We start from the raw sequence: 24,066 nt of genomic DNA, 5'->3' as shown, positions 1-24,066 counted from the left end.
CCGTCTGGTGTTAGGATCTCAGGGGAAGGGAGGTGAGGGAATTATTGAAAATAAATAAAAATCATCCCTCGTAATGTCCCATTTAGCCACAGAGAAAAAGCAGGACACATGAGGTAACAGTGAATCACAGAGACCACACTCCCACCAGCTACGCTGGGCTGTGGGTTGTGAAATCTTGCTCTGAAGGCTGCAGAGACCTAAAGAAATGAGAGGGAGAAAGGGAACCTGAGGCATAGAACAATTCCATATTTATATGATCCATACCTAGTGCTGGCAAACACACAAAGACGCTTAAACCATGCGACCTGCCCCAGGGTCTTTCAACCTGCTTGGGTGGAGCAGAATTATGCGTAATTCAGTGCCGTGCTTCTGCGCCCAGCGATGGCCCAAGGAAAACTTCAGAGGCCATCCTCCAGAGGAAGAAGGCAAAGCAGGTCCCGACTGAGTAACAATTAGCAGGGTGGCTGCCAGCCTCCTGGGGATGGGATGGAGACCAGGTTTCAATGCGGAGATCCAGGGAAGGCAGAGCCCCCTTACTAAAAGGAGGAGGTGGTTTGGAGAAAGTGGGCAGCTGGGAGCCTGGGAACAAGTCACCTGAAGTTGAGGTGTGATCACCTCCCTTCCCTTTCTCCTACGTAATTCGGGACAACCTAGAACTGCATCCAGAATTTCTGGGAAAAAATTAATCTAACCTTTCCAGCTGGGCCCTTAAGAAAAGGTAGGAAAAGAAAGAAAGAAAGAAAAAAAAAGGGAGTGAGAGAGAGAGATAAATTGGCTGTCTAGGAAGAAAAGGCTGGAACACCCAGATGCACCAAAGAGCTGCTCTCCAAGGTGCAATATTGTGATTTATAATAATAAATATTTTTTCGTCTTCCACCCACTTTCTGGCACAGAGTTCCTAAAACTCTTCAAATTTCCTGTGATGAGAGCGATAAAGTGTCTTTCGTTACGTTAAAGAGGTAATTTTTGGATCCCAGCTAAGGATGGGGGCTGGTTGCCAGGGGAACCAACCATGTGATTATTGGTTTGGAACTTTCAGTCCCACTCACCAGGGAGGGGAGAGGGGCTGGTGATTGAGTTCAGTCGCCAATGGCCAATGATTTAATCAATCGTGCCTACGTACTAAAGCCTCCAGAAAAGCCCAAACGGATGTGTTCAGAGAGTTTCCGGGTTGGTGAACCCAAGGAAGTGCAGGTAGAATGGCGCTGGGAGAGGGCATGGAAGCTCCGTGCCTGTCCCCCATACCTTCTCTATGCGTCTCTTCTATCTGGTTGTTCCAGAGCTTTGTTCTACTATAATAAGCCAGTAATCTAGTAAGTAAACTGGTTTCCTCTGTTCTGTGAGCTACTCTAGCAAATTATTTGAACCCAAGGAGGGGGTTGTGGAACTTCCTATCTGTAGCTGGTTGGTTAGACGCACAGGGTACAATCTGGACTTGCCATAGGCATATGAGGGCAGTTTTGTAGGACTGAGCCATTAACCTGTGAAATCTGAAGCTGTCTCCAGGTAGATAGCATCAAAATTGAGTTAAATTGTAGAACACCGAGCTGGTGTCCAAGAATTGCTTAGACGTGTGGGGAGCCCTCCCCCTCTCCCCAACACGCACCCACTGGAATTGGTCCCAGAATCAAATCGGACAAGGTAAGAGACATGTCCAGAGTCAGCTCAGATGCAGGAGGAGCTGCGGGGAAGAAGTTAGGTATGCCACGGGAAACATGTGGACCCTCTCTCCCATCAGGGGAGCCAGAAAAGGAGCTGGGGCAGGAAGAAGCCTCAGCTCTGCAGAATTGGCATGAGAATGACTTGGTGGGGAAGGAGTTCAGTGTGAAACGGGATGATCAGGGGAAGGCTCACTGAAGTGAAGTTTGAGCAAAGACCTGAGGAAAGCAAGGGACCAAGCCGTGCAGCACCCTGGGGAAGGAGGGTTCCAGACAGAGGAAGCAGCTAGTGCAAGGGCCGTGAGGCAGGAGTGTACCTAGGGTGTTTGGGGGAGAGCAAGGAGGCTGGTGAAGCTGGAGTGAAATGGGCACTGGAGAGAGTTCTAGAAAACAAGGTCAGAGAGGTTATGGGGGTGGGGGCAGATTGTGGGGAGTCATTATAAGGCTTCCGACTTTTCCTCTGAGAGAGAAAGGAAGCTATTAGACAGTGATGAGCAGAGAAGGGTCTTGAGATGACAGGTTTAATAGGTTCACTCTTCTCTCTGTTGAAAACAGACTAGAAGAAGGCGAGCCTGGAAGCGTGGAGAGAGTTTGGAGACCACTGCTGCAACTCGAACAAGGCAGTCTGGCGCCTCAACCAGGATGGCAAGTAACAAAGGTGGTGAGAAGTGGGTAGGTTCTGGGTGGGAAAAGTCATAGAAAGTTTCATGAAGAGCTGCAAAAAGACAGCAGCAACGTACCTCAGTGACTTTCCAGAGTGTGAGGGGGCACACCCTGCCGATCTAGTAGACCCAGATCAGAGGCACTTTACAAGGCGAAAGAGGGCTCCCCAGGGGCAGGAGCCCCAGCCCTGCCCCTCGACGGCTGGGTCCCTTGGACGAATCGCTTACTTCCTCACGTCTGAAGTTTCCTGACTTACAAACAGGAAGAGCAAATGTCTGACTTGTCCCAAGACCTCAGACTGGACTCTGCTGTCTTAAAATGCCTTCTCCTCCTGAGATCTCTGAGTTTGGTTCAATCTGAGATGCCACATCAAATCCAAACCTTGTTCTTTGAATACATAAATAGTGCTGGACTCTTATTTCTCCTCCCTTGGACTTTCCTCTGCCTACAGGACTTACGCTTGACTTGCTTCTGACGGTGGTGGCCTCCAAGTGGGGTGAGGGAGAAATCCCCATGTGGGTTATGACCGTTGCAACGGTTCACCCTGACAAGGCTGAGCAGAGCACCACACGGGGCATAGATGCCGGTCACAGTGCCTCCACAGCATTTTTATTTATTTTTTTGCGGTACGCGGGCCTCTCACTGTTGTGGCCTCTCCCGCTGCGGAGCACAGGCTCCGGATGCGCAGGCCCAGCAGCCATGGCTCACGGGCCCAGCCGCTCCGCGGCACATGGGATCTTCCCGAACCGCGGGGCACGAACCCGTGTCCCCTGCATCGGCAGGCGGACTCTCAACCACTGCGCCACCAGTGAAGCCCTCTACAGCATTTTGGCTCAGAACAGGTACATAATTGAGACGACATGTGCTACCCTTGTCGCTGCAGACAGCCTAAAGCACTGGGCCAGGGAAAGCAGAAAATGTCAGCCCTCACACAATCCAGGGCGGTAAGGAAGGTCACAGGTCAGACCATCCAGGCTGAGCAGCACATAACAGAGCTTTAATAAATAAACCGCTCATCTCAACCTGATTAGCACCATAAAAAATACTGTGTTTAGGAACTGGGAAATGGTTAATGAAACTACACTCCTCTTTTTTGTAATAGGTTGCAGCTGTTTGTATGAGGCAGGCACTCAAATTAGGCTGTCCCATCCAAGTCACTTCTTTTCTCGCAGCCCCTCCTGGGCAGGTCACTGGCCACAGGACTTCCTCCCTGCCCCAGATCCTGACCACAGCTGAGCCAGGAGTTTGGAAGGGGGAGGCACTAGAGGCTGAGCTCAGCCTCTGCTGGTACTCCAGGGATAAATACAGGATAGCCGGGGCTGGCACAGCAGTATTTGGGACGGGCGTGAGCGCCAGAGGGCTGTTAACTAGACAAAAACAGGCAGGCAGAGAAAAGAGGAATGGGAAGCTGCGTGGCCCCAGGGAAACATCAGTTCTCAGCCCCAGTCCCTTCAGTCCTCCTGGAAGTTCCTGCCCTTGGTTTCTTGGAGTAACTTGCACCTGCCCCGCAAATACCTCTTTCTTGCTTAACATCATTTGGATAAAATTTATCAATTAAGATTATACAGCCCTTTGGGAAAATTAAGCTAGAAAATAAACCGTGCCGAGCTGCATAAATCCTGTGTTTGTCATCCTGAGAAACAAGTATGTATATATGAACACCAGCTGGAAGGAAAATATAAAAACACCTCTGGTAGTCTTAGGAGTGATTGTTTTCCTATATTTTTTCAAATGTCCACAAAATTGTTAAGATGTTCATAATTTTTGAAAGAAGTTATTGGGAAATCAAATAAATATTTAATATTTGAGCTATAACAGCCCCCCCCAAATAATTTCCAAAATAACAGGCAGCATAAGTGATAAATAATCATAAATTATATCGTTATCCTGGAGTTGACACAAATGAGTGTGTTCCTAAAAAAGTTGAAGGAAAATGGTCACTTGAGATTGCCTTGTGTCACCAGTTCTTTCATGTTTTTATGAAAGGAAAAAACACATACTGAATTCACCTGTTTGTTAATTTCAGATTTTTTTCACATTAGTTATTCACAGGCAGGGCCCTCCTGCAGTGTGGACACAACACTGAGTGTTCTCAACACTGAGTGTTCTCAGAGAGCTCAAACACTTGAGCTTGTAACCTTGAAATTGAGCTTATAAACTCAAACACCTGTAACCCAGAAAAGTGTTCAACCTTGAATTCACTGTGTACCTGTAAGACTGCAGACACAATTCCGGAACCTCTCCTCCTTGTGACCACCCCAATTCTGGACAGCAGCTTTAGTTTCCTGTGTTGATCAGCCTAACTTATGCTTTCAGCATAGATCTTGCCATCAACCTTCTTGGGTTCCCAAACCCCCATAACTGGGCAGGCTCTTGGTACCACTGAAGGTTAGTGCTGCCAGGAACCGGGGTCAGCTGGTCCAACCCGTTCGTTTTACAGATGAGAGCACTGTGTCCAGAGAGGAGAAAGGACTGCTTCAGGGCATCACACACATTTGCCGATGAGTGCAAAGGGCTTGCAGTCCTTCCAGCTAATCTGGAGTTGGCTTTGACATCACCCAGGGAGGGAAGTTAGAGCCTTGGCAATGAGCATGGCCTCAGAGTTGTCCTCTGGTGGTCTTCTTTGAACACTGTTCAAGGAAAGCTCTTGTCTGAAACGACTTCCTTCCCATCCTTGAGATGTCACAGACACCTGTCCAGGAAAGCCTGCAGGAGTCCTTACCTCCAGAGGGTGTGCCAGCGACTCTTCTAAGGAATTTAACCCACTCCTCCATTTCCGCCTGGGAGCTGGCCATGAGGACATAGGAGTCCTGTCCCGTGCGACTCTGGTCACATGAGGCTGGAGGAAGAAGTAACACTAATGAAGGTCATACATTGGTCAGGGGCCAGAGCAAGGGGCAGCGAGGGGAAGCTGAGCCTGAATTGCTTCTTTGGTCCAATTAAACAAGCGGTCAAACAGCACAAAGGCATCTACTTTTCCTCGGCAGAACTGAGTATCTACGCACCTTTATTGTTTTTGCTGGAGCTCTAATCCTATACACAAATCATTGAACTCAGTGGTTTGCAACTGAGATGATTTGGGCTGAGATCTGTCCCCATGGAGGACAGAAGCCATTTCCTATCAAAAATTAAGAGGAAGTTCAAGGGGCAGTGTCAGTACAAGAGGAGACAGGCTCAGCCCATACGATTCTGAAACCTAAGTCCATCATGCCAATCATGGATACCTTCCTAGGCTACCCTGAGCTCGGCCGTGGGGTTGGAGGAGGGAACAGCAACTCAGGAGGGAGGGGCAATGAGCACCGTGTGCCTTTCTTATGAATCTGTGCCTCCTGTTCAGGATTACTGCCCTCCTGCCTGCATGAAGACATTGCAAGTGGTAGGCTCTCGATACATAGCTGATGGACAAATGAAGTTTGTTAGGACATTCTTTATCGTTTTCACTTTAAACCCAAGATTACAGACAGACATCTGTAGTATGTCTTGGGTTGGTGTTATCAAATGGACAAAAGGGTGGAAGAAATGACAAGGGGGCAGAGTGGGGAGAGGAGACCAAGAGAAAGAATAAGAGAAAGTGACAAAGAGAGAAAAATAGGGAGAGAGGAGAGGAGAGGGAGAAGGGGCACATCAAACATAGGTCTTACAAAGTACAAGAAAATAACAGCAATCCCTTTCAATTACAGGATACTATTAAATCTCACATCACTTTAGGGGACATCAACCCATTCTTCTCAAAATATCAGGGCATTTCCTTCAAAAAGAGCCTGTTTTTCTACCATATGACCCAGCAATTCCACTCCTGGGTATTTATCTGAAAAAAACAAAAACACTAATTTGAAAAGATATATGCACCCTGATGTTCATAGCATTATTTGCAATTCCCAAGATATGGAAGCAACCTAAGTGTCCATTAACAGATGAATGGATAAAGAAGATGAGGTATATATATACAATGGAATATTACTTAGCCACAAAAAAGAACAAAATTTTGCCATTTGCAGCAACATGGATGAACTTGGAGGGCATCATGCTAAGTGAAATAAGTCAGAGAAAGACAAATACTGTATGATATTGCTTATACGTCATACCTAAAAAATACAACAAACTAGTGAATATAACAAAAAAAGAAGCAAACTCACAGATATAGAGAACAAACTAGTGGTTACTAGTGGAGAGAGGGATGGGGAGGGGCAATACGGGGTAGGGGATTAGGAGGGACAAACTATTGGGTATAAAATAAGCTACAGGGATATATTGTACAACATGGGAATATACTCAATATTTTATAATAACTGTAAATGGGTTATAACCTTCAAAAACTGTGAATCAGTATATTGTACACCTGTAATTTATATAATATTGTACATCAACTATATTTCAACTTTTAAAAAGCTTAAAAAAAAGACCCTGTTCTAGCTGCCCAGTTGGGCCCAAACCTGTATTTTCTTACATAGCAACAAAATACTTTCAAAGTGCCTTTGTTTTCAGTCTCTTCAACCTATCTTAATATTACCCAGCCTCACTTTCTTTTACACTTTGAGACAACCTGATTCTGAATCCATCTTATCACTGGGTCATCAGCTCTTCTGCCCAGAAGGGTCAGCCCATGGAAGTGCTGGTCACTGAGGAACATCCTGAAACTGGGTGTTTCCAGAAGTAAGATGGGCAGTAAAAAGCCCTCAGGGCAGAACTAAAGAATCCCATAGGAAACACAACATCCTTTAGTAATAGAGTAGAGCTCTAGTATCATTTCTGCTCTACAAATAATGGAACTGAAGCCCAGAGTGCAAAGGGCCTTGCCCATTGCTACCCAGTAAGTTACCACCAAACTCAAGGCAAGGCCATGGGTCTTTCTCCCAATAGTTTCCACCAGCCCATAGCGCTTCAAATTTGACCTTGGCCAAAATTTATCTGGTATCCTTCTCCACCATGCCTACACTCCAGTCTGTTACGTTATCAAGAACATGCCTTCTCAGTTATCTCTCATTCCTGAGAGATTCCTTTAGTTCCATCATGGCAACCACCTCTCAGGATGTTCCTCAATGACCAGGGCTTCCATGGACTGATCTTTCTGATTAGAAGAGCTGACGACAAGATGGATTGAGAAGTCAGTCATCCCAGAGGGTAAGGAAGGTGAGGCTGGGTAATATTAAGATAGATTCAAGAGACAAGAGCCAAAGAGAATTTGAAAATTCTTTGTTACCCTTCAAAAAAATGAATGTTTGGGCACATTGGGGTGCGAGGAAGAGCTGTCTTTGAGGGAAACTGCCTGACATTAACACAAAGCCCATGAACAGCATCTCTGCCCTCAGGCACATACTTTCTCTGACTTAAACAGTCTGTTCAGCCTGTGTCACCTACTGGGCTGCTACCCCTGTCAGAAAGGAACCTCCCTTCTTTTCTTCCCCTGCCTAAGGAACTCCTATCCATCCTTTAAAACCTAGTGCAAATGTTATCTTCTCTAAGGACCCTTCCTTCAAACCTCCCCCTCCCACTCCAGATGGAGTGGGGACTCCCTTTTCTAAACCTCTTAACATCTTATCATCACCTCTATCACAGCAGTAGCTAAATTATCCTGAACATTAGTTTCCTTATCATTAAAATTGAATTAATTACTTAATACGTCCAAAGCTAAAGCCCTGATCTTCCACCCAAAACTGGTCACACACACAAATCTCAGGAAAGCCGTCCTTCCTGTTGTTTACGTGAAAACCTTAGAGTCAATCTTGACTTCTCTTTCCTACATCCAATCCATCAGCAAATGAAGTCCTCTCTAGCTTCAAATTGTGTCCAGAAATTGATCATTTCTCACCCCCTTCATTGTTACTATCACTGACTTGGATAATTACAATAATTATTAGTCTTTTAGTCTCAACTCAAAAGAGTTTTAAAACAAAAGTCAGATCACATTACTTCTCTGCTCAAAACCTCCCAATGGATTTTCATCCTTGTAGCACAAAAACTAAACTTTTTACACTTGCCTACCAGTGCCTGTAAAACTTGTGCCCACCCCTGACCAAATCACCTACTCTTCTCCCCTCTCAACACTCCACTGTAACCACCTTGGCCTCCTTGATGTTTCCTGGACACAAGAAATAGGCTCAGAGACTTTGCACTGGCTGCTCCCCTTCCTGGAATGTTCTTCCTCCAGATGTGCACTTGGCTCACGTCTTCACTTCCTTCCATCTTGGCTCAAAGGTTACCTCAATGATGTCTATTCTTCCCGCTCTATTTCAAATGACAAATCAACAGTTGCCATCCCCACCTCATCCAGTACTTTCTCTTTCTTTGCTTTCTTCCCATAATACTTATCCCATAATAAAACCGTACAATGTTCTCATTTATTTGGTTTGTTTTCAGTCTTCCCCCCATTGACTGTAAGCTGCATACAGGCTGTTTTGTTCATTGTTGGATCCCCAGTTCCTACAATAGTGCCCGGCTCGTAGCAGGTGCTCAATAATTTTGGTGTAACATTTCAGAAGGCAGTATGAGAATTAAATGCTACTTATTCTACAGAAGGAATAAACCCCCCATCCCTGATGACTCCCTTTGGGTGGGAGAACAGATAGTTATTCTGCTTGAGGTAGTTAGGGAGAGAGAAGCTTGCCTCAAATTTTTGCCTGCTCCAAGTAAAGAAAAACAGCATAACCACAACCAAATTCTTCTCTATGGCCTTTGTGCAGCTAAGACTTGTGATCACAGAGAGGGGGCCCCGATTAGGGAGGCCATTTCTGATGCCAGCGCTGGCCCCTGAGAATTGTCTTGCACGAGAGGACGACAAAAAGAGGAACTGAATATTCTCTACATCGTAACTTAAAGGGTTGTCTCATTTTAGGTTAGGTGGAGCCTTGAGAATGATGGTGTCTTTAGGAAAATGGTTCCCTGCCATACTATTGCTTTAGAATTGTTGTTTGTCCATATGAGTTGAATGTGTGTGTGTGCACGTACACACATGTGTGAATCTGTCCAAGAATTCCCCCAGCAGCCCAGGAGACATCTGTAAGCGTGAGTGACAATGAGAGGACAAATCTTCATCCTACAGTGACAGCAATCTTCAATTTACAGCAAAGTCCACAGTAAATTTGCAGTTGGAGCTCTCAATAGGGTCACCCCAGATTGAAAAATCAGGTTTTGGGACATGTGTCATCATGAATGGTCACATCCCTTGAATTGTGCTGGGAAAGGGATCCTAGGGATAGAAGCAACCTTGTGGGAAAAGGGTGGGGTTATCCCAGAAAGGAGAGACTGGAAAAGTAGGCTCTTCCTCTGAGGAGGAAGAAAAATGAATAGACTCTCAGATAAAAAGCAAGGGAGTGCCCATGAGGGGGCCACTTGGGAAGAGATGAACTTTCAAAAAAAAAAACCTGCTTTTCTTTGTTTTCTATAAATAGTCAGAGCCAGTTTGGGGATTGGTTTCTACATTACAATTTCCTCTAGTTATTGCCAAAACTTCAGACACTTGGCACTGCACCAAGTGCGGCATATATACTTCTTTACTTAATCCTCACTACCATCATCATTGTTCCCATTTCCCAGGTAAAGAAACAGAGGCAAAGAGAAATTAAATTATTAAATTAAATAATTGATCACAATTGCACACATAGTAAGTGGCAGGGCCAGGATGTGGCCCCGGGAAGGCTGGCTCCAGATGGGGCATGTCTACCCTCTCTGCTACACTGACTTTGCCATCCAGTTTCTTATGCGCACAGCTGCCTTGTGTGAGAGGTAAGAAGAAATTTAAGGCAAGGGGCACTCAGGGGACATTGGTCTCCCCTGCTGTGTCAGCATGGCAGCAGCAACCTAGCTGCATAGCTGGACCAGCAGCTCTGTAGTTCCTGTTGGTTGCGGGGGGCTGGTGAAGGAGCAAGAGACAGGGAGGAGAGCCTCAGTGTGATAGACTTCCACAGACACAAGCAAACTTCCCTTGAGACAAACTGAGACAAACTTCCCCTTTCCCCAAATGCATTCGAGGAAGGTAACTCTTGATTAGAAAGAGACACCCTCCAGTGCGTGGCTAGCTTGTGCAATAGGTAAATTACAGCGCCTGACACGCAGTAAGTGCTCAGGAAGTCGGAGTTGTCATTTCTTAATAGGTCACAATGAACTATATGAGACTGTTGACTGTCGACCGTTTTTGACCTACCAACATGGCGATTTCACATGGTTCAATTTATAATTTAACTGTTCATTTTATTGTCCCACTCGTCTTCAAAGCTGAGCTCCTTTTAGCGAGCGGGGATGATGCACTTTCCGATCAGTATCCCAGTGCCTAGTGGATACCTGGCTCCACGCAGATGCTCGTGAAATGCTTACAGAGCTCAACCGGATGCACACGCACTTAGTTCACGTGTCGTTAATGAACTAGTATGGGACCATTAACTATATACAGAACTATTATGCATTCTTACTAGGTTGGTTGGCTAGCCGGTTGACGGACTCACTGAACGTAACCTTGACTTCTGGGGTCAGAAGTAACATGGGAACGTGATGCACGTCTATCCCACATTTCGTCACCTACCTGGAATGACTTCAAAGACAAACTTCCCCGCTTCTTCTGGGTTTGTGGCGATCTCCTTGATTGTGCTCCCTGGTAGATACATGCAACCCTGAAAGATTGAAAACGAGGCCTTTAAGGTAAGCAAAAACATTACCAGCTATGAACTAAAATAAAGGTGGAGGACAGATAGGATAATGATGGGATAGCAGAGAGGAGCATGGAAAGCTGGCATCCCAGCTTCGAAGGGGGCACTTCTGCTACTCAGACCTTGGTGAAATGAAGTGGCGGCTGTGTGACAGCAAGCAAGGTGCCTAAAGAGGCAGGAGGACAAGGTTCTGACTGGAGAATGAACTGAGAGGACGCCATCACCAACACTTGCCTCTTCCTACTTTCCAAGAGCTAAAATTCCTTGCCAAACAAGACACCTGATCTTTGTGGAGGCCATGCTGAGACTGGCGGGACCATACCACCTGCCGGGCTGCCAAAGGGGGCACTGGAGACTGAACCACAGGTTCATTGAGGCGATGCAGTACTTAGTAGCAGCAAGAGCTTCTGAGCAGCACACTCCAGGTGTCTGTCCCTCTGCTAAGCACCTTGAATGTGTATTATTCGCTTAGTCCTTTAAGCAGTTCTCCAGGCAAGGTATTGCTACACAAATTTACAAGTGAGGAAACCGGGGGTCAGAATGGTTCTGTGATTTGTCCAATGTCACAGAGCTAGTAAGTGGCAGAATGGTAATTCATCTCAGAAGTGTGTTCAGACCCTGTGCTCTTCACCATCACAGTGGAAGTGCTGGGACCCAGCAGCTTGATGTCCCTTGAACAGGCAAGGGGAGGAGGATCATGGATCCGTTGTGGGGGAGGGGTGGAGTGAGGGTGGAATTTGTGACCTTACACGTGAATATGTCATCAGAAAACCAAGTCACTTCCACCACGTGTACGCTCATTGCTCTACCGTTGACAGTGCATCGTCACATGCAACATCTCCTTAGACCTCAGAACAGCCCCCAAATCAGAAACGTGGCAGGATGGCCACTCCCACATTACAGATGAGGAAACCAACACTTTCAAAGTTTAAGTAACAGCACGAGGAGGCACAGTTAATTGTCCTAGAGTTCCTTACTCATAATTTACATTTCACTAGCTGTCGTAGGTAGGGTGTCTGATTCTGAGCTGAGTAAACAGTGATGTCTTGTTTCTAGAACAAACCATGCATGAAAAGGATTGGTAGCAGAAAAGCTATAAAGGAAGAGTCTTAAGGAACTCCCAGATCAGCTCAGAATCCTGAAAGAATAAATGTTTCTTGGGGGTCTATAAATGCAAATGTCTAAGACTGAGTGAGAAAAAGAGTAGAAGCGAAAGCAGAAGAGGAGGGTGGGGTAGAGAAAGGGGAAGAGAAGGAGGGGAAGGAGGGGAGCCGGGGGAAGGAGGACAAGAGAAAAGAAAAAAAATTCTGCCTACACTTCTCTAATTTTATTACTTAAAAATAACCACCAGCTACATGCTCCCCACCATCTTTAAATAATATCAGTGGTCTCAGAAAAAAAATGACCCTTAAATTGTGCTGCTGGATGGTATATTCAGGAAATTTAACACAGAGCCTGGCACCTAGTAAGTGTTCAGTAAATGGTATTTACATACTTTGTATTTTATTTTTACTGTTTTGGGATGAAACTATCAAATAATAGTTTAGAGACAAACTTAGGAGAGGAGGTACCCCTGAAATGACACTTTCTTTATCTTCCTACCAGGCAGTGCTTCCTCCTGTCTGAAAAAACAACATAGTGTTTTATTCTGGTGACATAACTCACAGCCATTATTAAAAGTTAAATTATATAAACTTACAATGAAATATTTTATATTAAAAATAAAGGTAGTACTACTCAGAATTCATCACTTTCTAATTCTCTTTTTCTTTCTTTCTTTTTTTTTTTTTCTTGCAATTCCCCTGAGACACAATTGACATGCCGGACTGTCCAAGTTCAAGGTGCAGAACACAACGATTTGACCCACAAGCGTCATGAAATGATCACCACAATAAGTTTGGTGAACATCCATCATCTCATATAAATACAAAAGAAAAGACAAAAATTTCTATTTACCTAATTATTTGCTCTATTTTACTATTATTTCTGTTCGTACGGTCATTTACATCAAATCTATCTGTGTGGTAGAAATACTATCTAACACTGCTACTGTACATCCCTTCTCAACTCTGTGTTCAGGGATGCTGGTAGCTTGAATCAGCCACGGTGGGAGTATTTACACAACAGAAATTGGTAAATGCTGTGTCCAGAGCAACTCCCCTACCACAGGGCTGTTGGTTAAACATTTCCCAGCTCACCCCTGATAGACAACTCTCTGCTCTAACTTCAGAGAAAGCACATGAGGCAATGGAACATCTAAGCCAGGATTGTCTAAAACCATCATTGTAGCAGAGACTTGAGGGCAATTCACTGAGATTCTGTTTTAAACAACTTCCTTGACAAAGAAACTTTTGGAATGAGTTATAGGAAGCTAGGTCATGGACTTACAGGGCATTATACTGTTAGAGCTAGACAGACCTTTCTGAGAACTCAGAGGAAAAACTGCACAGACTGCCTTCTCCTGAACCCCAGGGTCCCCTCGAAGAGCACATACAAGGGTGCATCATAGAGGGCCCCATAATTTACTTAATCATTCTCCTTTGTTGGACATTTGGTCTACTGTTTCTAATTACAAATAGCACTGCATATATCTTATTATTTCTTTTGGATAGCTTCTTAAAACCCAGTCATTCTGGATATGATATATTTTGGCTTTTAGAAATCTGGCCAAATTGCTTTCTAGAAAGACTGCACCAAGCGTACACATCATCAGTATACATGAGGGCATTTTTCATCTGATTGCTTTAAGATTACTGGAGTGATTTTTGTTTTTTGAGTTTTTTAGGAATCGGAGTGTATGTGTGTTCTTTTCAAATTTACAACTAATTTATTTTTTAGTCATAGAGAAAGAAACAAAGTAAAAGTTATGTGTAACTCCGGTACTCAGAGATAACTCAGTTAACATCTCTGTGTATTTCTTTCCAAGGCTTTTCCCATAAATTACAGATTCATTGTTTTTTTCCCCTCAAGAATAGGGTTAGCGGGCTTTCCTGGTGGCGCAGTGGTTGGGAGTCCGCCTGCCGATGCAGGGGACACGGGTTCGTGCCCCGGTCCGGCAGGATCCCACATGCCGCGGAGCGGCTGGGCCCGTGAGCCATGGCCGCTGAGCCTACGCGTCCGGAGCCTGTGCTCCGCAACGGGAGAGGCAAAAAAAAAAAAAAACCCCAAAAAAAAAAAAAAAAAAAAAAAAAAAAAAAAAAAAAGAATAGGATTAGCATATAAAGCATCCTCTGCTGTTAACTGCTTTTTTCAAAGCAATGATATTATGGACATCTTTCAATTTCAAAAAGTATTAATTTAGGGCATCAACAGCTGAATTATATTCTATCGGATAGATATATAAAAGTGGCCTCACATAACTTAGCCCCTACCACCGGGCATTGTTTCCACATCACTATTATAAACCCCTACATTAGAAATGCAAGGTCAAAGAATTTGCATTTCTAAGAGGCATATTACCCTCCAGAAAGGTTGTACAGATTTTCATTTCCACCAGTTGTGCATGAGAATTCCTGTTCCCTGGTCTTTACTAACATTGGAATTTCTAGAAAATCTTTGCCATTTTGATAAGGGGACAATGGTATCTCATTAACTTCCATTGCTTGTCTTTAATTATGACTGAGTGTAGTTTTTATATATGCTTTTTGGCTATTACATTTCTTTGGGAAATTGCCCATTTACGTCATTTACTCATTTTCCTATTGCTGTTTCTTATAAGATTTGAGACTATTTTAAATAGGAACAATAGTTGTTTACAATTTTTTCTGTTTACTTTTGCATTTTCACCTTATTATTTTGGTTTTTAAGGTACAGACGTTTCTATTTATGCAATTAAATCAGTCTTTTCCTTGTGCTGTCTTTGTTGCTATGCTTAAGAAACACCTGCTTCCCAAAGATCACGCAGATAATTACACTTTCTTCTGGGATTTTTATGAACTCGCTTTCACACGTTAAGTCTTTAACCCATCCAGAATCATGAATGGTGTGAAATATAGTGTGGAAATAGACCTTTATTTTTTCCCAAGAATTTAGTTCATATCTTTCATTTCACGTCTAGATATTTGCAATGTCTATGAATCCCAAAACAATGTTAAATGATAGCATAATGAAAGTATTTTATTTTGAATAGACTTTTCTTTATCTTAATAAAATAATGATGGATATATGAAAAGTCTACAAGGATATCCACTTAATTCTTGTTTGTTATAATAACATAGAAAAATCAGCCCAAATATTCAACTACTTTCTAGGAGGAAATTGGTTAAATAACTTATAGAATGTCCATAAAATAAGTTATTTTGCCACAACTAAGAATTACATTGTAGAATAATAGTTAATAACACTGGACAATATTCAAGACATATTGTTAATTTTTAATTAAAGAATACTATTATACTAATTTTGCATTTAGATGAGTTTCTAAATGTACATGCATAGAAAAAACTGGAAGAATTGAGGATTTAGGTGGTTATTTCTCACTGAAGAGATAATTATTATTTTCTACTTCGTGATTTTCTGCTTCCTCCAGATTTCCAACTATATACCCATATAGCTTTTGTAATCAAGATATTCACATCCATATAAAATAAAATATTCTGAGAAATTATCATTTTATTCCTTTTTAAAAAAATACTTTTTATATCTGAAATGAGTTTTGGATTTTATCAAATGCTCTTTTCAGCCATCTATTTAGGGGTTGTGTGGTTTTTCTCATTCGACTTCTTGATCTTGACTTATTGGTCTGATACATTAATAGGTTTTCTAAAAAATAAACCATACTTGTCATTCTAGAAGAAGCTCTACCTAATTATCAGACTAATTTAATCCTGAGAGGACTCAGAGTTTCCTCCTCCAAAAGTAAGGGAGACAAGCCAGGACCTCCAATAATTTATTTTACTCTTTGACATCCGTTTATGTTTTTACAAAACAATTTTTTACATATGCTTCATATCATTTAATCCTGGGACAGATGCAGGCCAGGTATGATTGCCTCATCTTACAAAAGACAAAACGAGGGGTCCAGAAAAATTAAATAATTACTCGGCCAGATGGTAGTAGAGCCAGGAAAAGAACACGAGCTCCCTGCTACACCTCGCGGAAGTAAGCCTCACTGAACTTCCCTTTCTGCTGCTTTGGGAAGGCTAACACATTACTGCCATCTCCCTCACGCTCCGCAGACGGGAAGACTTCCTACCTCGGCTATTAATGTACCAGGAACCCCATCTTAGCTTGTAACTGCTTGCCTCTGATAGGGTCTGTTCATAAAGTGAAGAAAGTCTGGTTACCACGCACAGGACACTGGGCAAGAACCCAGGCAGTGGTGGGGTCTCTGGCCCCTCTCCAGCCTCTGCAGGGACAGACACTCACAGCCCTCTGAGTGGAGGGCCTGATTAACCGGGCACTGCCGGTGCCTCACAGAGCCCCAAGCCTGCCCTTAGAGAGAACTGTCCTCTTCCAAATGACCTTCTCACTTCTTTGCTTACCCGGCCATCCACCTTCAATATCCTCACCCTTCTTGGGGCTTTTTTTCTGGCTCCAGAAAGTTTTAGAGTCTGTCCTCCCTAGTAAGTTCCTTGCCCACTCTTCCACCTCCACAGGCATGACTCTAGAAAGGGTGTCCAGTCCTCCTGGCTGCCTTGAGACATACAATTTACACCTGGGGTCTCTCAGCTGTTAACAGCATCCCCTTTTGCTCTCATTCGCCACGATGGCCATGAGGAATCAATGAGGCAGGAAGAAAAGACCTGGGCCCAAGATTTACGATCAAAGCCCTCTCTAGCCCCATCCACTCCATCTGGAAGCCCTGTTTGCTGTATTTTCAAGTATATCAGGGATCTGATCATTTTCTTCCAGCCCACTGAGATTCTAAACACAGTAACCTCTCACCTAAATTACCCTTATACCTCCTCCCTTCAGCCTTGGATCTATTTTTGAGCATGGTAACCAGAACCATCTTTTTACAACATAACCCAGGAATGACCCCTTTCTGCCAGGAACCTTGCAAGGCCTGCCGTCACCCTCAGTGTAAAGACTCAAGTCCTTACAGTGGACTACAATGTCCTTTACAATTTGCGTCCCAACCCCCAACGCTCCACTCTCTGACCTCATCTCCTCTGATCCTTTCATTCCCTAACTCTGCTGCTCCCACGCTGACCTCCTTGCTATTTCCCACACACATCAGACATGCTCTACCTCAGGGCCTTTGCACTGGCTGTCCCCTCTGCCTGGAGTGCTCTTTACCCAGAGATCTGCCTGGCGGATTGCTTCTCCTCCTTAATCTTTGCTCAAATGTCCCCTTTTTCATGAAGTCATTCTGGCTACCCTTCTTGAAATTGTACCACCTCCCCCAAATGCTTGATCCTCCTAGCCCATTCTATTTTTTCCTTATAGAACTAGTCATTTTCTAACAAACCACATAATTTTCTTATTGATTATGTTTATCTTTCTGCTTCCCCCCTCCCCATCTTCTAAGTTCCACGTGTCAGGGGTGCTTATCTGTTTTAGTCACTGAGTTATTTCAACTCCCTGGAACAGTGTCTGGCGCACAGTAGATGCTCAATAAATACTGATTGAACAGACAAATAAATGAAAGCCCCAAATCAATTTTCCTGAACCCAAATCCACTCTCCCTGAGCCCTTGTGCTCCACATTCCCATCAAGACCACGCTGCCCACCCTGACTTAGCGCTGCATTTAGGAAGAGCCCCAGCGCTCATCTTGGGGCTCCGTCAAGGCAGATCACCCTGTCATCTCTGCAACTCAGTTTATGTATCTCACAAAGGGTGAGAAGGAGAGAGAGAAGTCCTTTCAAATGGACAGGGGTCTCATCCTAGTAAGAAGCCCCCCTGCGAGTCTGTAGTGATCTCCGGGGCTCCACCCACCTCCCGCACCCAGGAGGGGACAGCCCTGGGAAGGGGGCAAACAGCCAGGCTGGTACCTGCGGCTTCACGTCCTCCTCGTCCTTGTAGTAATAGAGCTGCTGTGCCCTCAGCACGAAGTACCTCTGCTGCCAGTTTTTCACGAGGGACCTCTGCTTCTTCAGCCAACCCATCTTGACGGGCCTTTCCAGTGGGTTGGGGATGGATGCGGGGTGAAAGGCCGCCATCTGCTCTCCGGTCATCACACTCCTTGACCGAGCTGTGGAGAGGGACAGACAGGCGGGCTGACAGGGGCTGTGAGCAGTGTGCAGGGAGGGGCCGGGAAGCGCTGGGCCCCAGCTAGGCCAGGCTCAGGGGTCCAGATCTGCAGCAGAGAGGTTGCCCCGGAACCCAGCGGGCCAGCCGAGGGGCTGGCTCCCATCAGCGCCGGCCCTGGGGCCCTACACCCTCAAGGTCCGGCAGCTGGAGTCAGCGCCCTCGTTCTGCAAAGCCAGAGATTGGCTGGAGCCTTCAGAAGAGGAAGTGGCCGCAGCATCTGACAAAAGGTGCTTCCTTTTTCCTGCGTGGGAGTCAATATCTGACAAGAGAGGGGAGAAAATAATGCCTCTTGCTCTCAGGGTTCAGGGTGAGTCCCACACAGCTGCAGAGGCAGTCAGAAGCTGCCCGGCTTCTTCCTCACAAGGAGTCACTGTGTTCCCCAACCTCACTGTCCAGTACTGCCCTGCCCCAGCGGCCCCCAAAGCCCCCCGACCCCTGACAACACAGCCAGCGTGCAGGATGCCAGCACCTCCTGAATCTTCCTGCCCAGTGTCGTCAAGTACTCTCTGTTCCCCGCCCACGGAGAGTGTTCACAGCCCTTTGTGCTGGACCAAGGGTCTCCCTGTAGCTGCCTTCCTACTACGTTTTCAGTTGGGCTGTCCCTCCCATGGCGCTGACAGCACACAAGCATTTGAAAATGACATGAATCTGCCACCAGGACACAGATGCAGAATTTGAATCCAGACCACCCCAACCCACTGCATCCTGTAGTTTGCTTTTGTTTTCACATAAGAGCTCTGCCTCTCATCAGATTAGATCCAGGTGTCTGCAGCTCGTCTCCATGGTAACTCCCACCCAGGATAACTCTCTCCTTTCCTCCTCTCCACAGCGATCCATCAGCCGGCCTGTGGTCCCCTGGGAGTCAACATGTCCTTCCTCTGATTCTCCCCTTCCTTCTTTCGCAGCTGGTTCAACAGTTCCCTTAAAACCCCATTGGAGCTCCGTGTCTCCTCGACCTTATGCGGTGTGCTCCACACTTGCCAGTCCCCAGTGTTTGCATTCTCCTCCTTGCAAGGAAGTCTCCGTCTTATAATCCCTTTATCCAGCTTTTGTCAGTCCCCAGAGCATTCCCGAAGAAGCTGAACTAAGCCAGCTCCACTCTCATTCAATCTCATCTCACCTGGTAAAGACCAGTTTTTCCTTTCTTTGCTTTTTGACCCTGGGTACATTATGCAACTTCTCTGAGCCTCAGTTTCCTTGCTTGTGAAATTAGGATCATCATAGCCCCTATTCTACGGAACTGCTGTGGAGATTAAACAGGTTAATATATATAAACCACTTTGCACAGTCCCTGGTCCAAGGTGAGCAAATGTCACTCATTATTTTTATCAACAGATGACTTTACTTCCTACTGCGAAGATGGAGATCATCTTCGAGAACCTCCTAAACTTCCCTCTTCGTTTCAAAATATTGTTGCATTGTCAAACTTTCCCTCTTCCTCTATTCCCATTTTCAATGCATTGAATCAACAGCTTCTCTCATCGCTTTTGATTCCTTTCTTTCTATCTCCCTCTAGGCCTATAGTTTTTGTCTTTTATTTATATTCATGACTTGCTTTCAAATACCAGAATTTTATACAGCATTACAGAGTCTTTCTTCCACTGAGTCTAACTGGATCCAGAATTACCACCCTATTTACATAGCTCATCCTGGATTGCTGTCTGAAGTGGACTCTGCCCTAACTGGGCTCCCTCAACCCCACAAGTGGTCTGCGCTCCTGTCACATACCCTCATTCCCAAGGTGCCAACTTGCAGTCACCCCTCGCCTCCCACCAGGGACTGGAGAGATCATACTATGCTGTACACCAGGGCACAAGACACACCTGATTCAACCTCCTATTAGACAGATATCATAAGAGTGCAGATACTCCCATACCCTGTTGCAATAAAAAGTAACTTGACATTTTGATGAAAATTTAGCAGTGTGTTAGCAAAGGGTTTGCTTTATATCCATGTGTCCCGGCACGCCAGTTAAGAATTTTATCTTTGATCTTAATCTTCAGTTCACTGCAGTCTTCAAGGTCTTCCACCTGTAACTCAAAGAACAGCCACTCTGGGGCTGATCACTTGCTCTAAGGCTGTTTAAATGATCTGAAGGAAACAGAGGAGGGTTTGGGCAGGAATACAGTGGGGAGGAGGGAACTGGAAGAACTGTGTCCAGCTCTGTGTCTCTCTAGGTCAGAAACTGTAACATGGAAAGACTCACATTCGTGCTAGAAACAGGGCAGAGATGGAAAGAATGGTTGGCACGCAGAATTTCTGAAGAGTGAGGAATTCTGGCAGACGCACGGGGATTTTCCCTCCCCTCGGTAGCCTCTGCCCAGCCCAGAGTGACTTCTGTGCTCATCCAGCTGAAGCAGTATCAGACTTGGGAGGGAGGCCTTCTAGGCTTCTAGGGTGACACCACCAAAGGCAGCCAGCGCAGGAGAGGAGGAAAGCAGGTGGGTGCCACGTGGTGGCTGTGAAGACTCAGGTCCCCGCAGACTCAGGCTACCCCCAGAGACCCACAGGAACTGTTCGGACTGCTCTAGAAAATGGGAGAAACTGAAGAACTCCAACAAGAATTGGAGAAGTAGGATAGGGGGAGCAGGGGCCAAAAAGACACCATAGACTGAAGAGAATGAACCCAGCACAGAAGAATTCAGCTGCTGGGATAGCTCTGGGAAACTTTTTTATGCTCTGTAGTGGCCAAAACAATAATAGCAAAAACAAATATGCAACACTCAAAACCTCCCCCGAGAAGCATCTGTGCATTGCAGAATGGCCTGGCGAAGGAAGAGTAGATATGAGAATGTTACGTTCTCATACTTGGCCAAGAGGGGTCTTGATGTCCTGGTGACAAGTAGGTGGACACCTTGTCCGTATGCATGGGATCAAGGCCTTGGCTAACCATCTGTTATATTTCAGAAATGATCCCATTCACCCATACATCCACCATACGTGATATGACTGTGGGCACTGGGCCATGAGTACAGATGACTCAGAGCAAACTGTCACTGCTCGAATCAGGCCTGAACACTGGTGAGATGACAGCAGGGGTTCTGATGAGACAGTAACGAAGCAGGGGCTCCTTCCGTCCCATATCAGAGCCATCTCCCACCTCGGCCCTCAGTATGGCTCGTCGGCCAGCCCTATCATGGGGTGATTCAAATAGCAGAGAAGAAAGCCTGGTGGGCCCTGAGTTGGACTTGTTTTTGACGACTTTCCTCGTTCGTTCCTTTGAACAGTCTCTCTTGTCTGTGGGTGTGACATGTTCCCGGATAAAGTAAACAAAGAGATCTGTTACTATTTCTAGAGGTGTTTCTCATAATGAAAATAATAACTGTGATAAGCTTTGCTTGTGAGCCAGTCATCACATACAGAGCGCACGATCCCAGCCCTTCGGGAAGGACGTCTGAGCCAGGCCGTGGGCTGGACCGGGGGCCGAGGGAAGACCAGCAAAAGGCGGGTAGTTGGAAGGCAGTTGCTAAGAGTTTGCAGAACACCCTAGGGAGGTGGGAAACCCACCCGTATTCTAGTAGATAAAGAAAGAACAAGCCCCCAGCACTGCACTGTCCAGTACTGTAGCCACTTGCCGTGACTGGATACGGACATTGAAATGAATTAAAATAAATTAAATTCAGTGCCTTGGTCACACCAGCTGCATTTCAAGTGCTCAGTAGTAGCCCGTGTGGCTCATGGCTATAGTAATGGACAACACAGGAAGAGAATATTTCCATCATCACAGAAAGGTCTATTGGTTGGCTCTTCCGGGAATCTGAATAGTGTCATTACCAAGCATGAGACAAAATGGGCCATAAAGGTATGGGTAGCATTTCATCAAAGAGAGAAATCAAACTGGAAGTTCCCGAAAAGTAGCTTCTTTTCAGAGTGAGAAGTTCAACCCTGATCTGAGAGCTAACAGGGACCAATCTCACGTACCTAAGCAAGGGAGGTTCATGATAAAATAGAGACAAGTTAAGTAATTGAACCACATAGGCTGCATTTTGGTCTGCAGGTGAGGGAGGGCAAGAAGAGACATAGAAAGAAGACACGTGAAAGAAGTTCCACAGTCTCAGGGGTGCTGGTTCTGCAGTAGAAGGTAGCTGCTTTTTGCCCCAAGTTGGAGCGAGAAAAAATTAAAGGAGGAAGTATAAACAGGGAAGTCAGCTGGGGAGGTGTTATCACTTCCTCTCTTTATCTTCTCATCTTCTGACTCCACCCTCCCCCCACAGAAAATCAATCACAAAATCTTCTAGGGTCTACTTCTGAGCTATTTCTTCCATCTTCTCTCAACTCTGCATGAGTTTAGATTCTGTTTTAGAGGCTCCGAACATGTGAGATGGGAATAGTTCAATCAAAGCTGGAAAACCACTGAAGGTATTTTCTCAATATGTTGATCTGAGCAGTGCATTAGTCTGGGAACCTTGTTTAAATAAAGTTGAAAAGGGAGTAGAATATACATAGCTGACCCCCAGACACCCTCTCCTGAGCTGCAGACTCATCTACCCGACTGCCCGCAGGTACCTCCGTAAGGATCTCCAGGTCACGTGATGCTAGTTGAACTTACCGTCTTTGTCCCCCTACCTCCTACCGTTCCCCGGGCTTATGTGACAAACACACCCAAGCCTGCTTTTCTATGGTTTGCTGTGACTGACTTCTCCCCGGTCAACCAGCCAAACCAGAAGGCTGACCCATTCCTACAGTCCTCACAATCAATAGCTCTTTTTCTCTCTGATCCCTACTCTCTACCCCTACCTGGTTTTCTTGGCCCATTTATCCTCTCCCGGGATTGCCGCAATAGTTCCCTGTCCTGTCTCCCTCCTACCAATCTCATCTCTAATCCACTGATGACATTGTTTGTGACATGGTCCTTCTGAAACACAAATCTGATCATGTTACTCTTTGACCTAGAAGCCTTCAGTGACCCTCCAACATCTTCATCCTAAAAGATGAAGACTAAGCTCCCTACCATGGGGTTCAGAGTCCCTTGTGATTCTCCTGTTGCATCTCCTGCTCTCTTCCTGCATACCCATTCTGCACTCCATCCATGATGGTATTCCATTCCCTCTGCTGGACTCTTCTCCCCACCCATTCTCACCCACCCCCAGTTCTTGAAATGTTCTTGTTCGTCCTTCAAGACTTACTTCCGGCCACACCTCCCATGAGAAGACTTCTCAGCCCAGGCAGACTGAGTCACACCCTGGGCTCTATTCCCTCTTAACTGGGGACACATGTCCTTCAAATCACTTATCATCCCTCCTGGTGCTTTTTCTTACTCTGTCTTCTCTCTCAACTTGAACTCTAAGAGGACAGGGGCTCTGCTTTCATGCTTAGCCTTGTTCGCCCTGTATCCCCCACATCTAACACAGTGCTGACAAAGAGAGGGCAGGGTGAGGTAGCAGAGAGCACAGGCTTCTACATATGCAGCCCTGGGTGAATCATGTTCTGTCTCTGAGAGCCAGTTACTTTCTCTGTGAAACTGTGATAATAATACACAGCTCGTGGAGTGGCCAGTCTATAAGGATTAACAAAGATAAGTGGACGGGCCCCAGCCAACGTCTGCCTCTTAAAACATGGGCATTAAATGGAAGCTATTATTGTTAGCAGTATATCGTAGAATGGACTGGATATTATGTTATATGAGAGAAAAGGAAGAAGAGATGAAAGGGAAGAGAGGAAAGGAGGGAGAGAGAATGAGGAAAGCAAAATTCCAGGTGTGAATCTGGAGGCCTGAATTAGGATGGCGGCCAGGGAGATGGAAAGCGTAGGAGAGGCAATGATGAGGCAGACCACCAGAGCTCCAGAGCTGGCTGAACAGGAGGTGGGTGGGAGTTTGGGGTTTGGGTGGCTCAGGTGAGGGGCCTTCTCCATGCATTCATCCAATGCACATTGGCTGAGCCCTTGGCACGCGCTGGGAGCAGTGACTGGG

General features: G+C 45.5%; 1 protein-coding gene across 2 annotated transcripts in view; it reads right to left on the bottom strand.

Moving 5' to 3' along the window:
- The window catches only part of ARHGAP25 (Rho GTPase activating protein 25), a 90,822-nt gene that overhangs the window by 28,132 nt on the left and 38,624 nt on the right, over positions 1-24,066 (bottom strand). The window contains exons 2-4 of one of the 2 annotated variants that reach the window (XM_027131882.1): positions 17,897-18,096; positions 10,837-10,924; positions 5,044-5,160 (exon numbers count right to left, since the gene is read on the bottom strand). In XM_027131882.1, the coding sequence (XP_026987683.1) occupies positions 5,044-5,160; positions 10,837-10,924; positions 17,897-18,096 (405 nt within the window). Of the gene's footprint in view, positions 1-5,043; positions 5,161-8,380; positions 8,756-10,836; positions 10,925-17,896; positions 18,097-24,066 lie in introns of those variants that run through there. The other variant, XM_027131883.1, reaches the window with a different exon arrangement.

This window comes from Aethalodelphis obliquidens, unplaced genomic scaffold (genome assembly GCF_003676395.1).
Source record: "Aethalodelphis obliquidens isolate GAN/ISIS:26980383/991018 unplaced genomic scaffold, ASM367639v1 scaffold40, whole genome shotgun sequence".
NCBI lineage: Eukaryota > Metazoa > Chordata > Mammalia > Artiodactyla > Delphinidae > Aethalodelphis > Aethalodelphis obliquidens.
The sequence above is the reverse complement of the archived record's forward strand: the minus strand, read 5'-3'. Positions and strand labels throughout refer to the sequence as shown.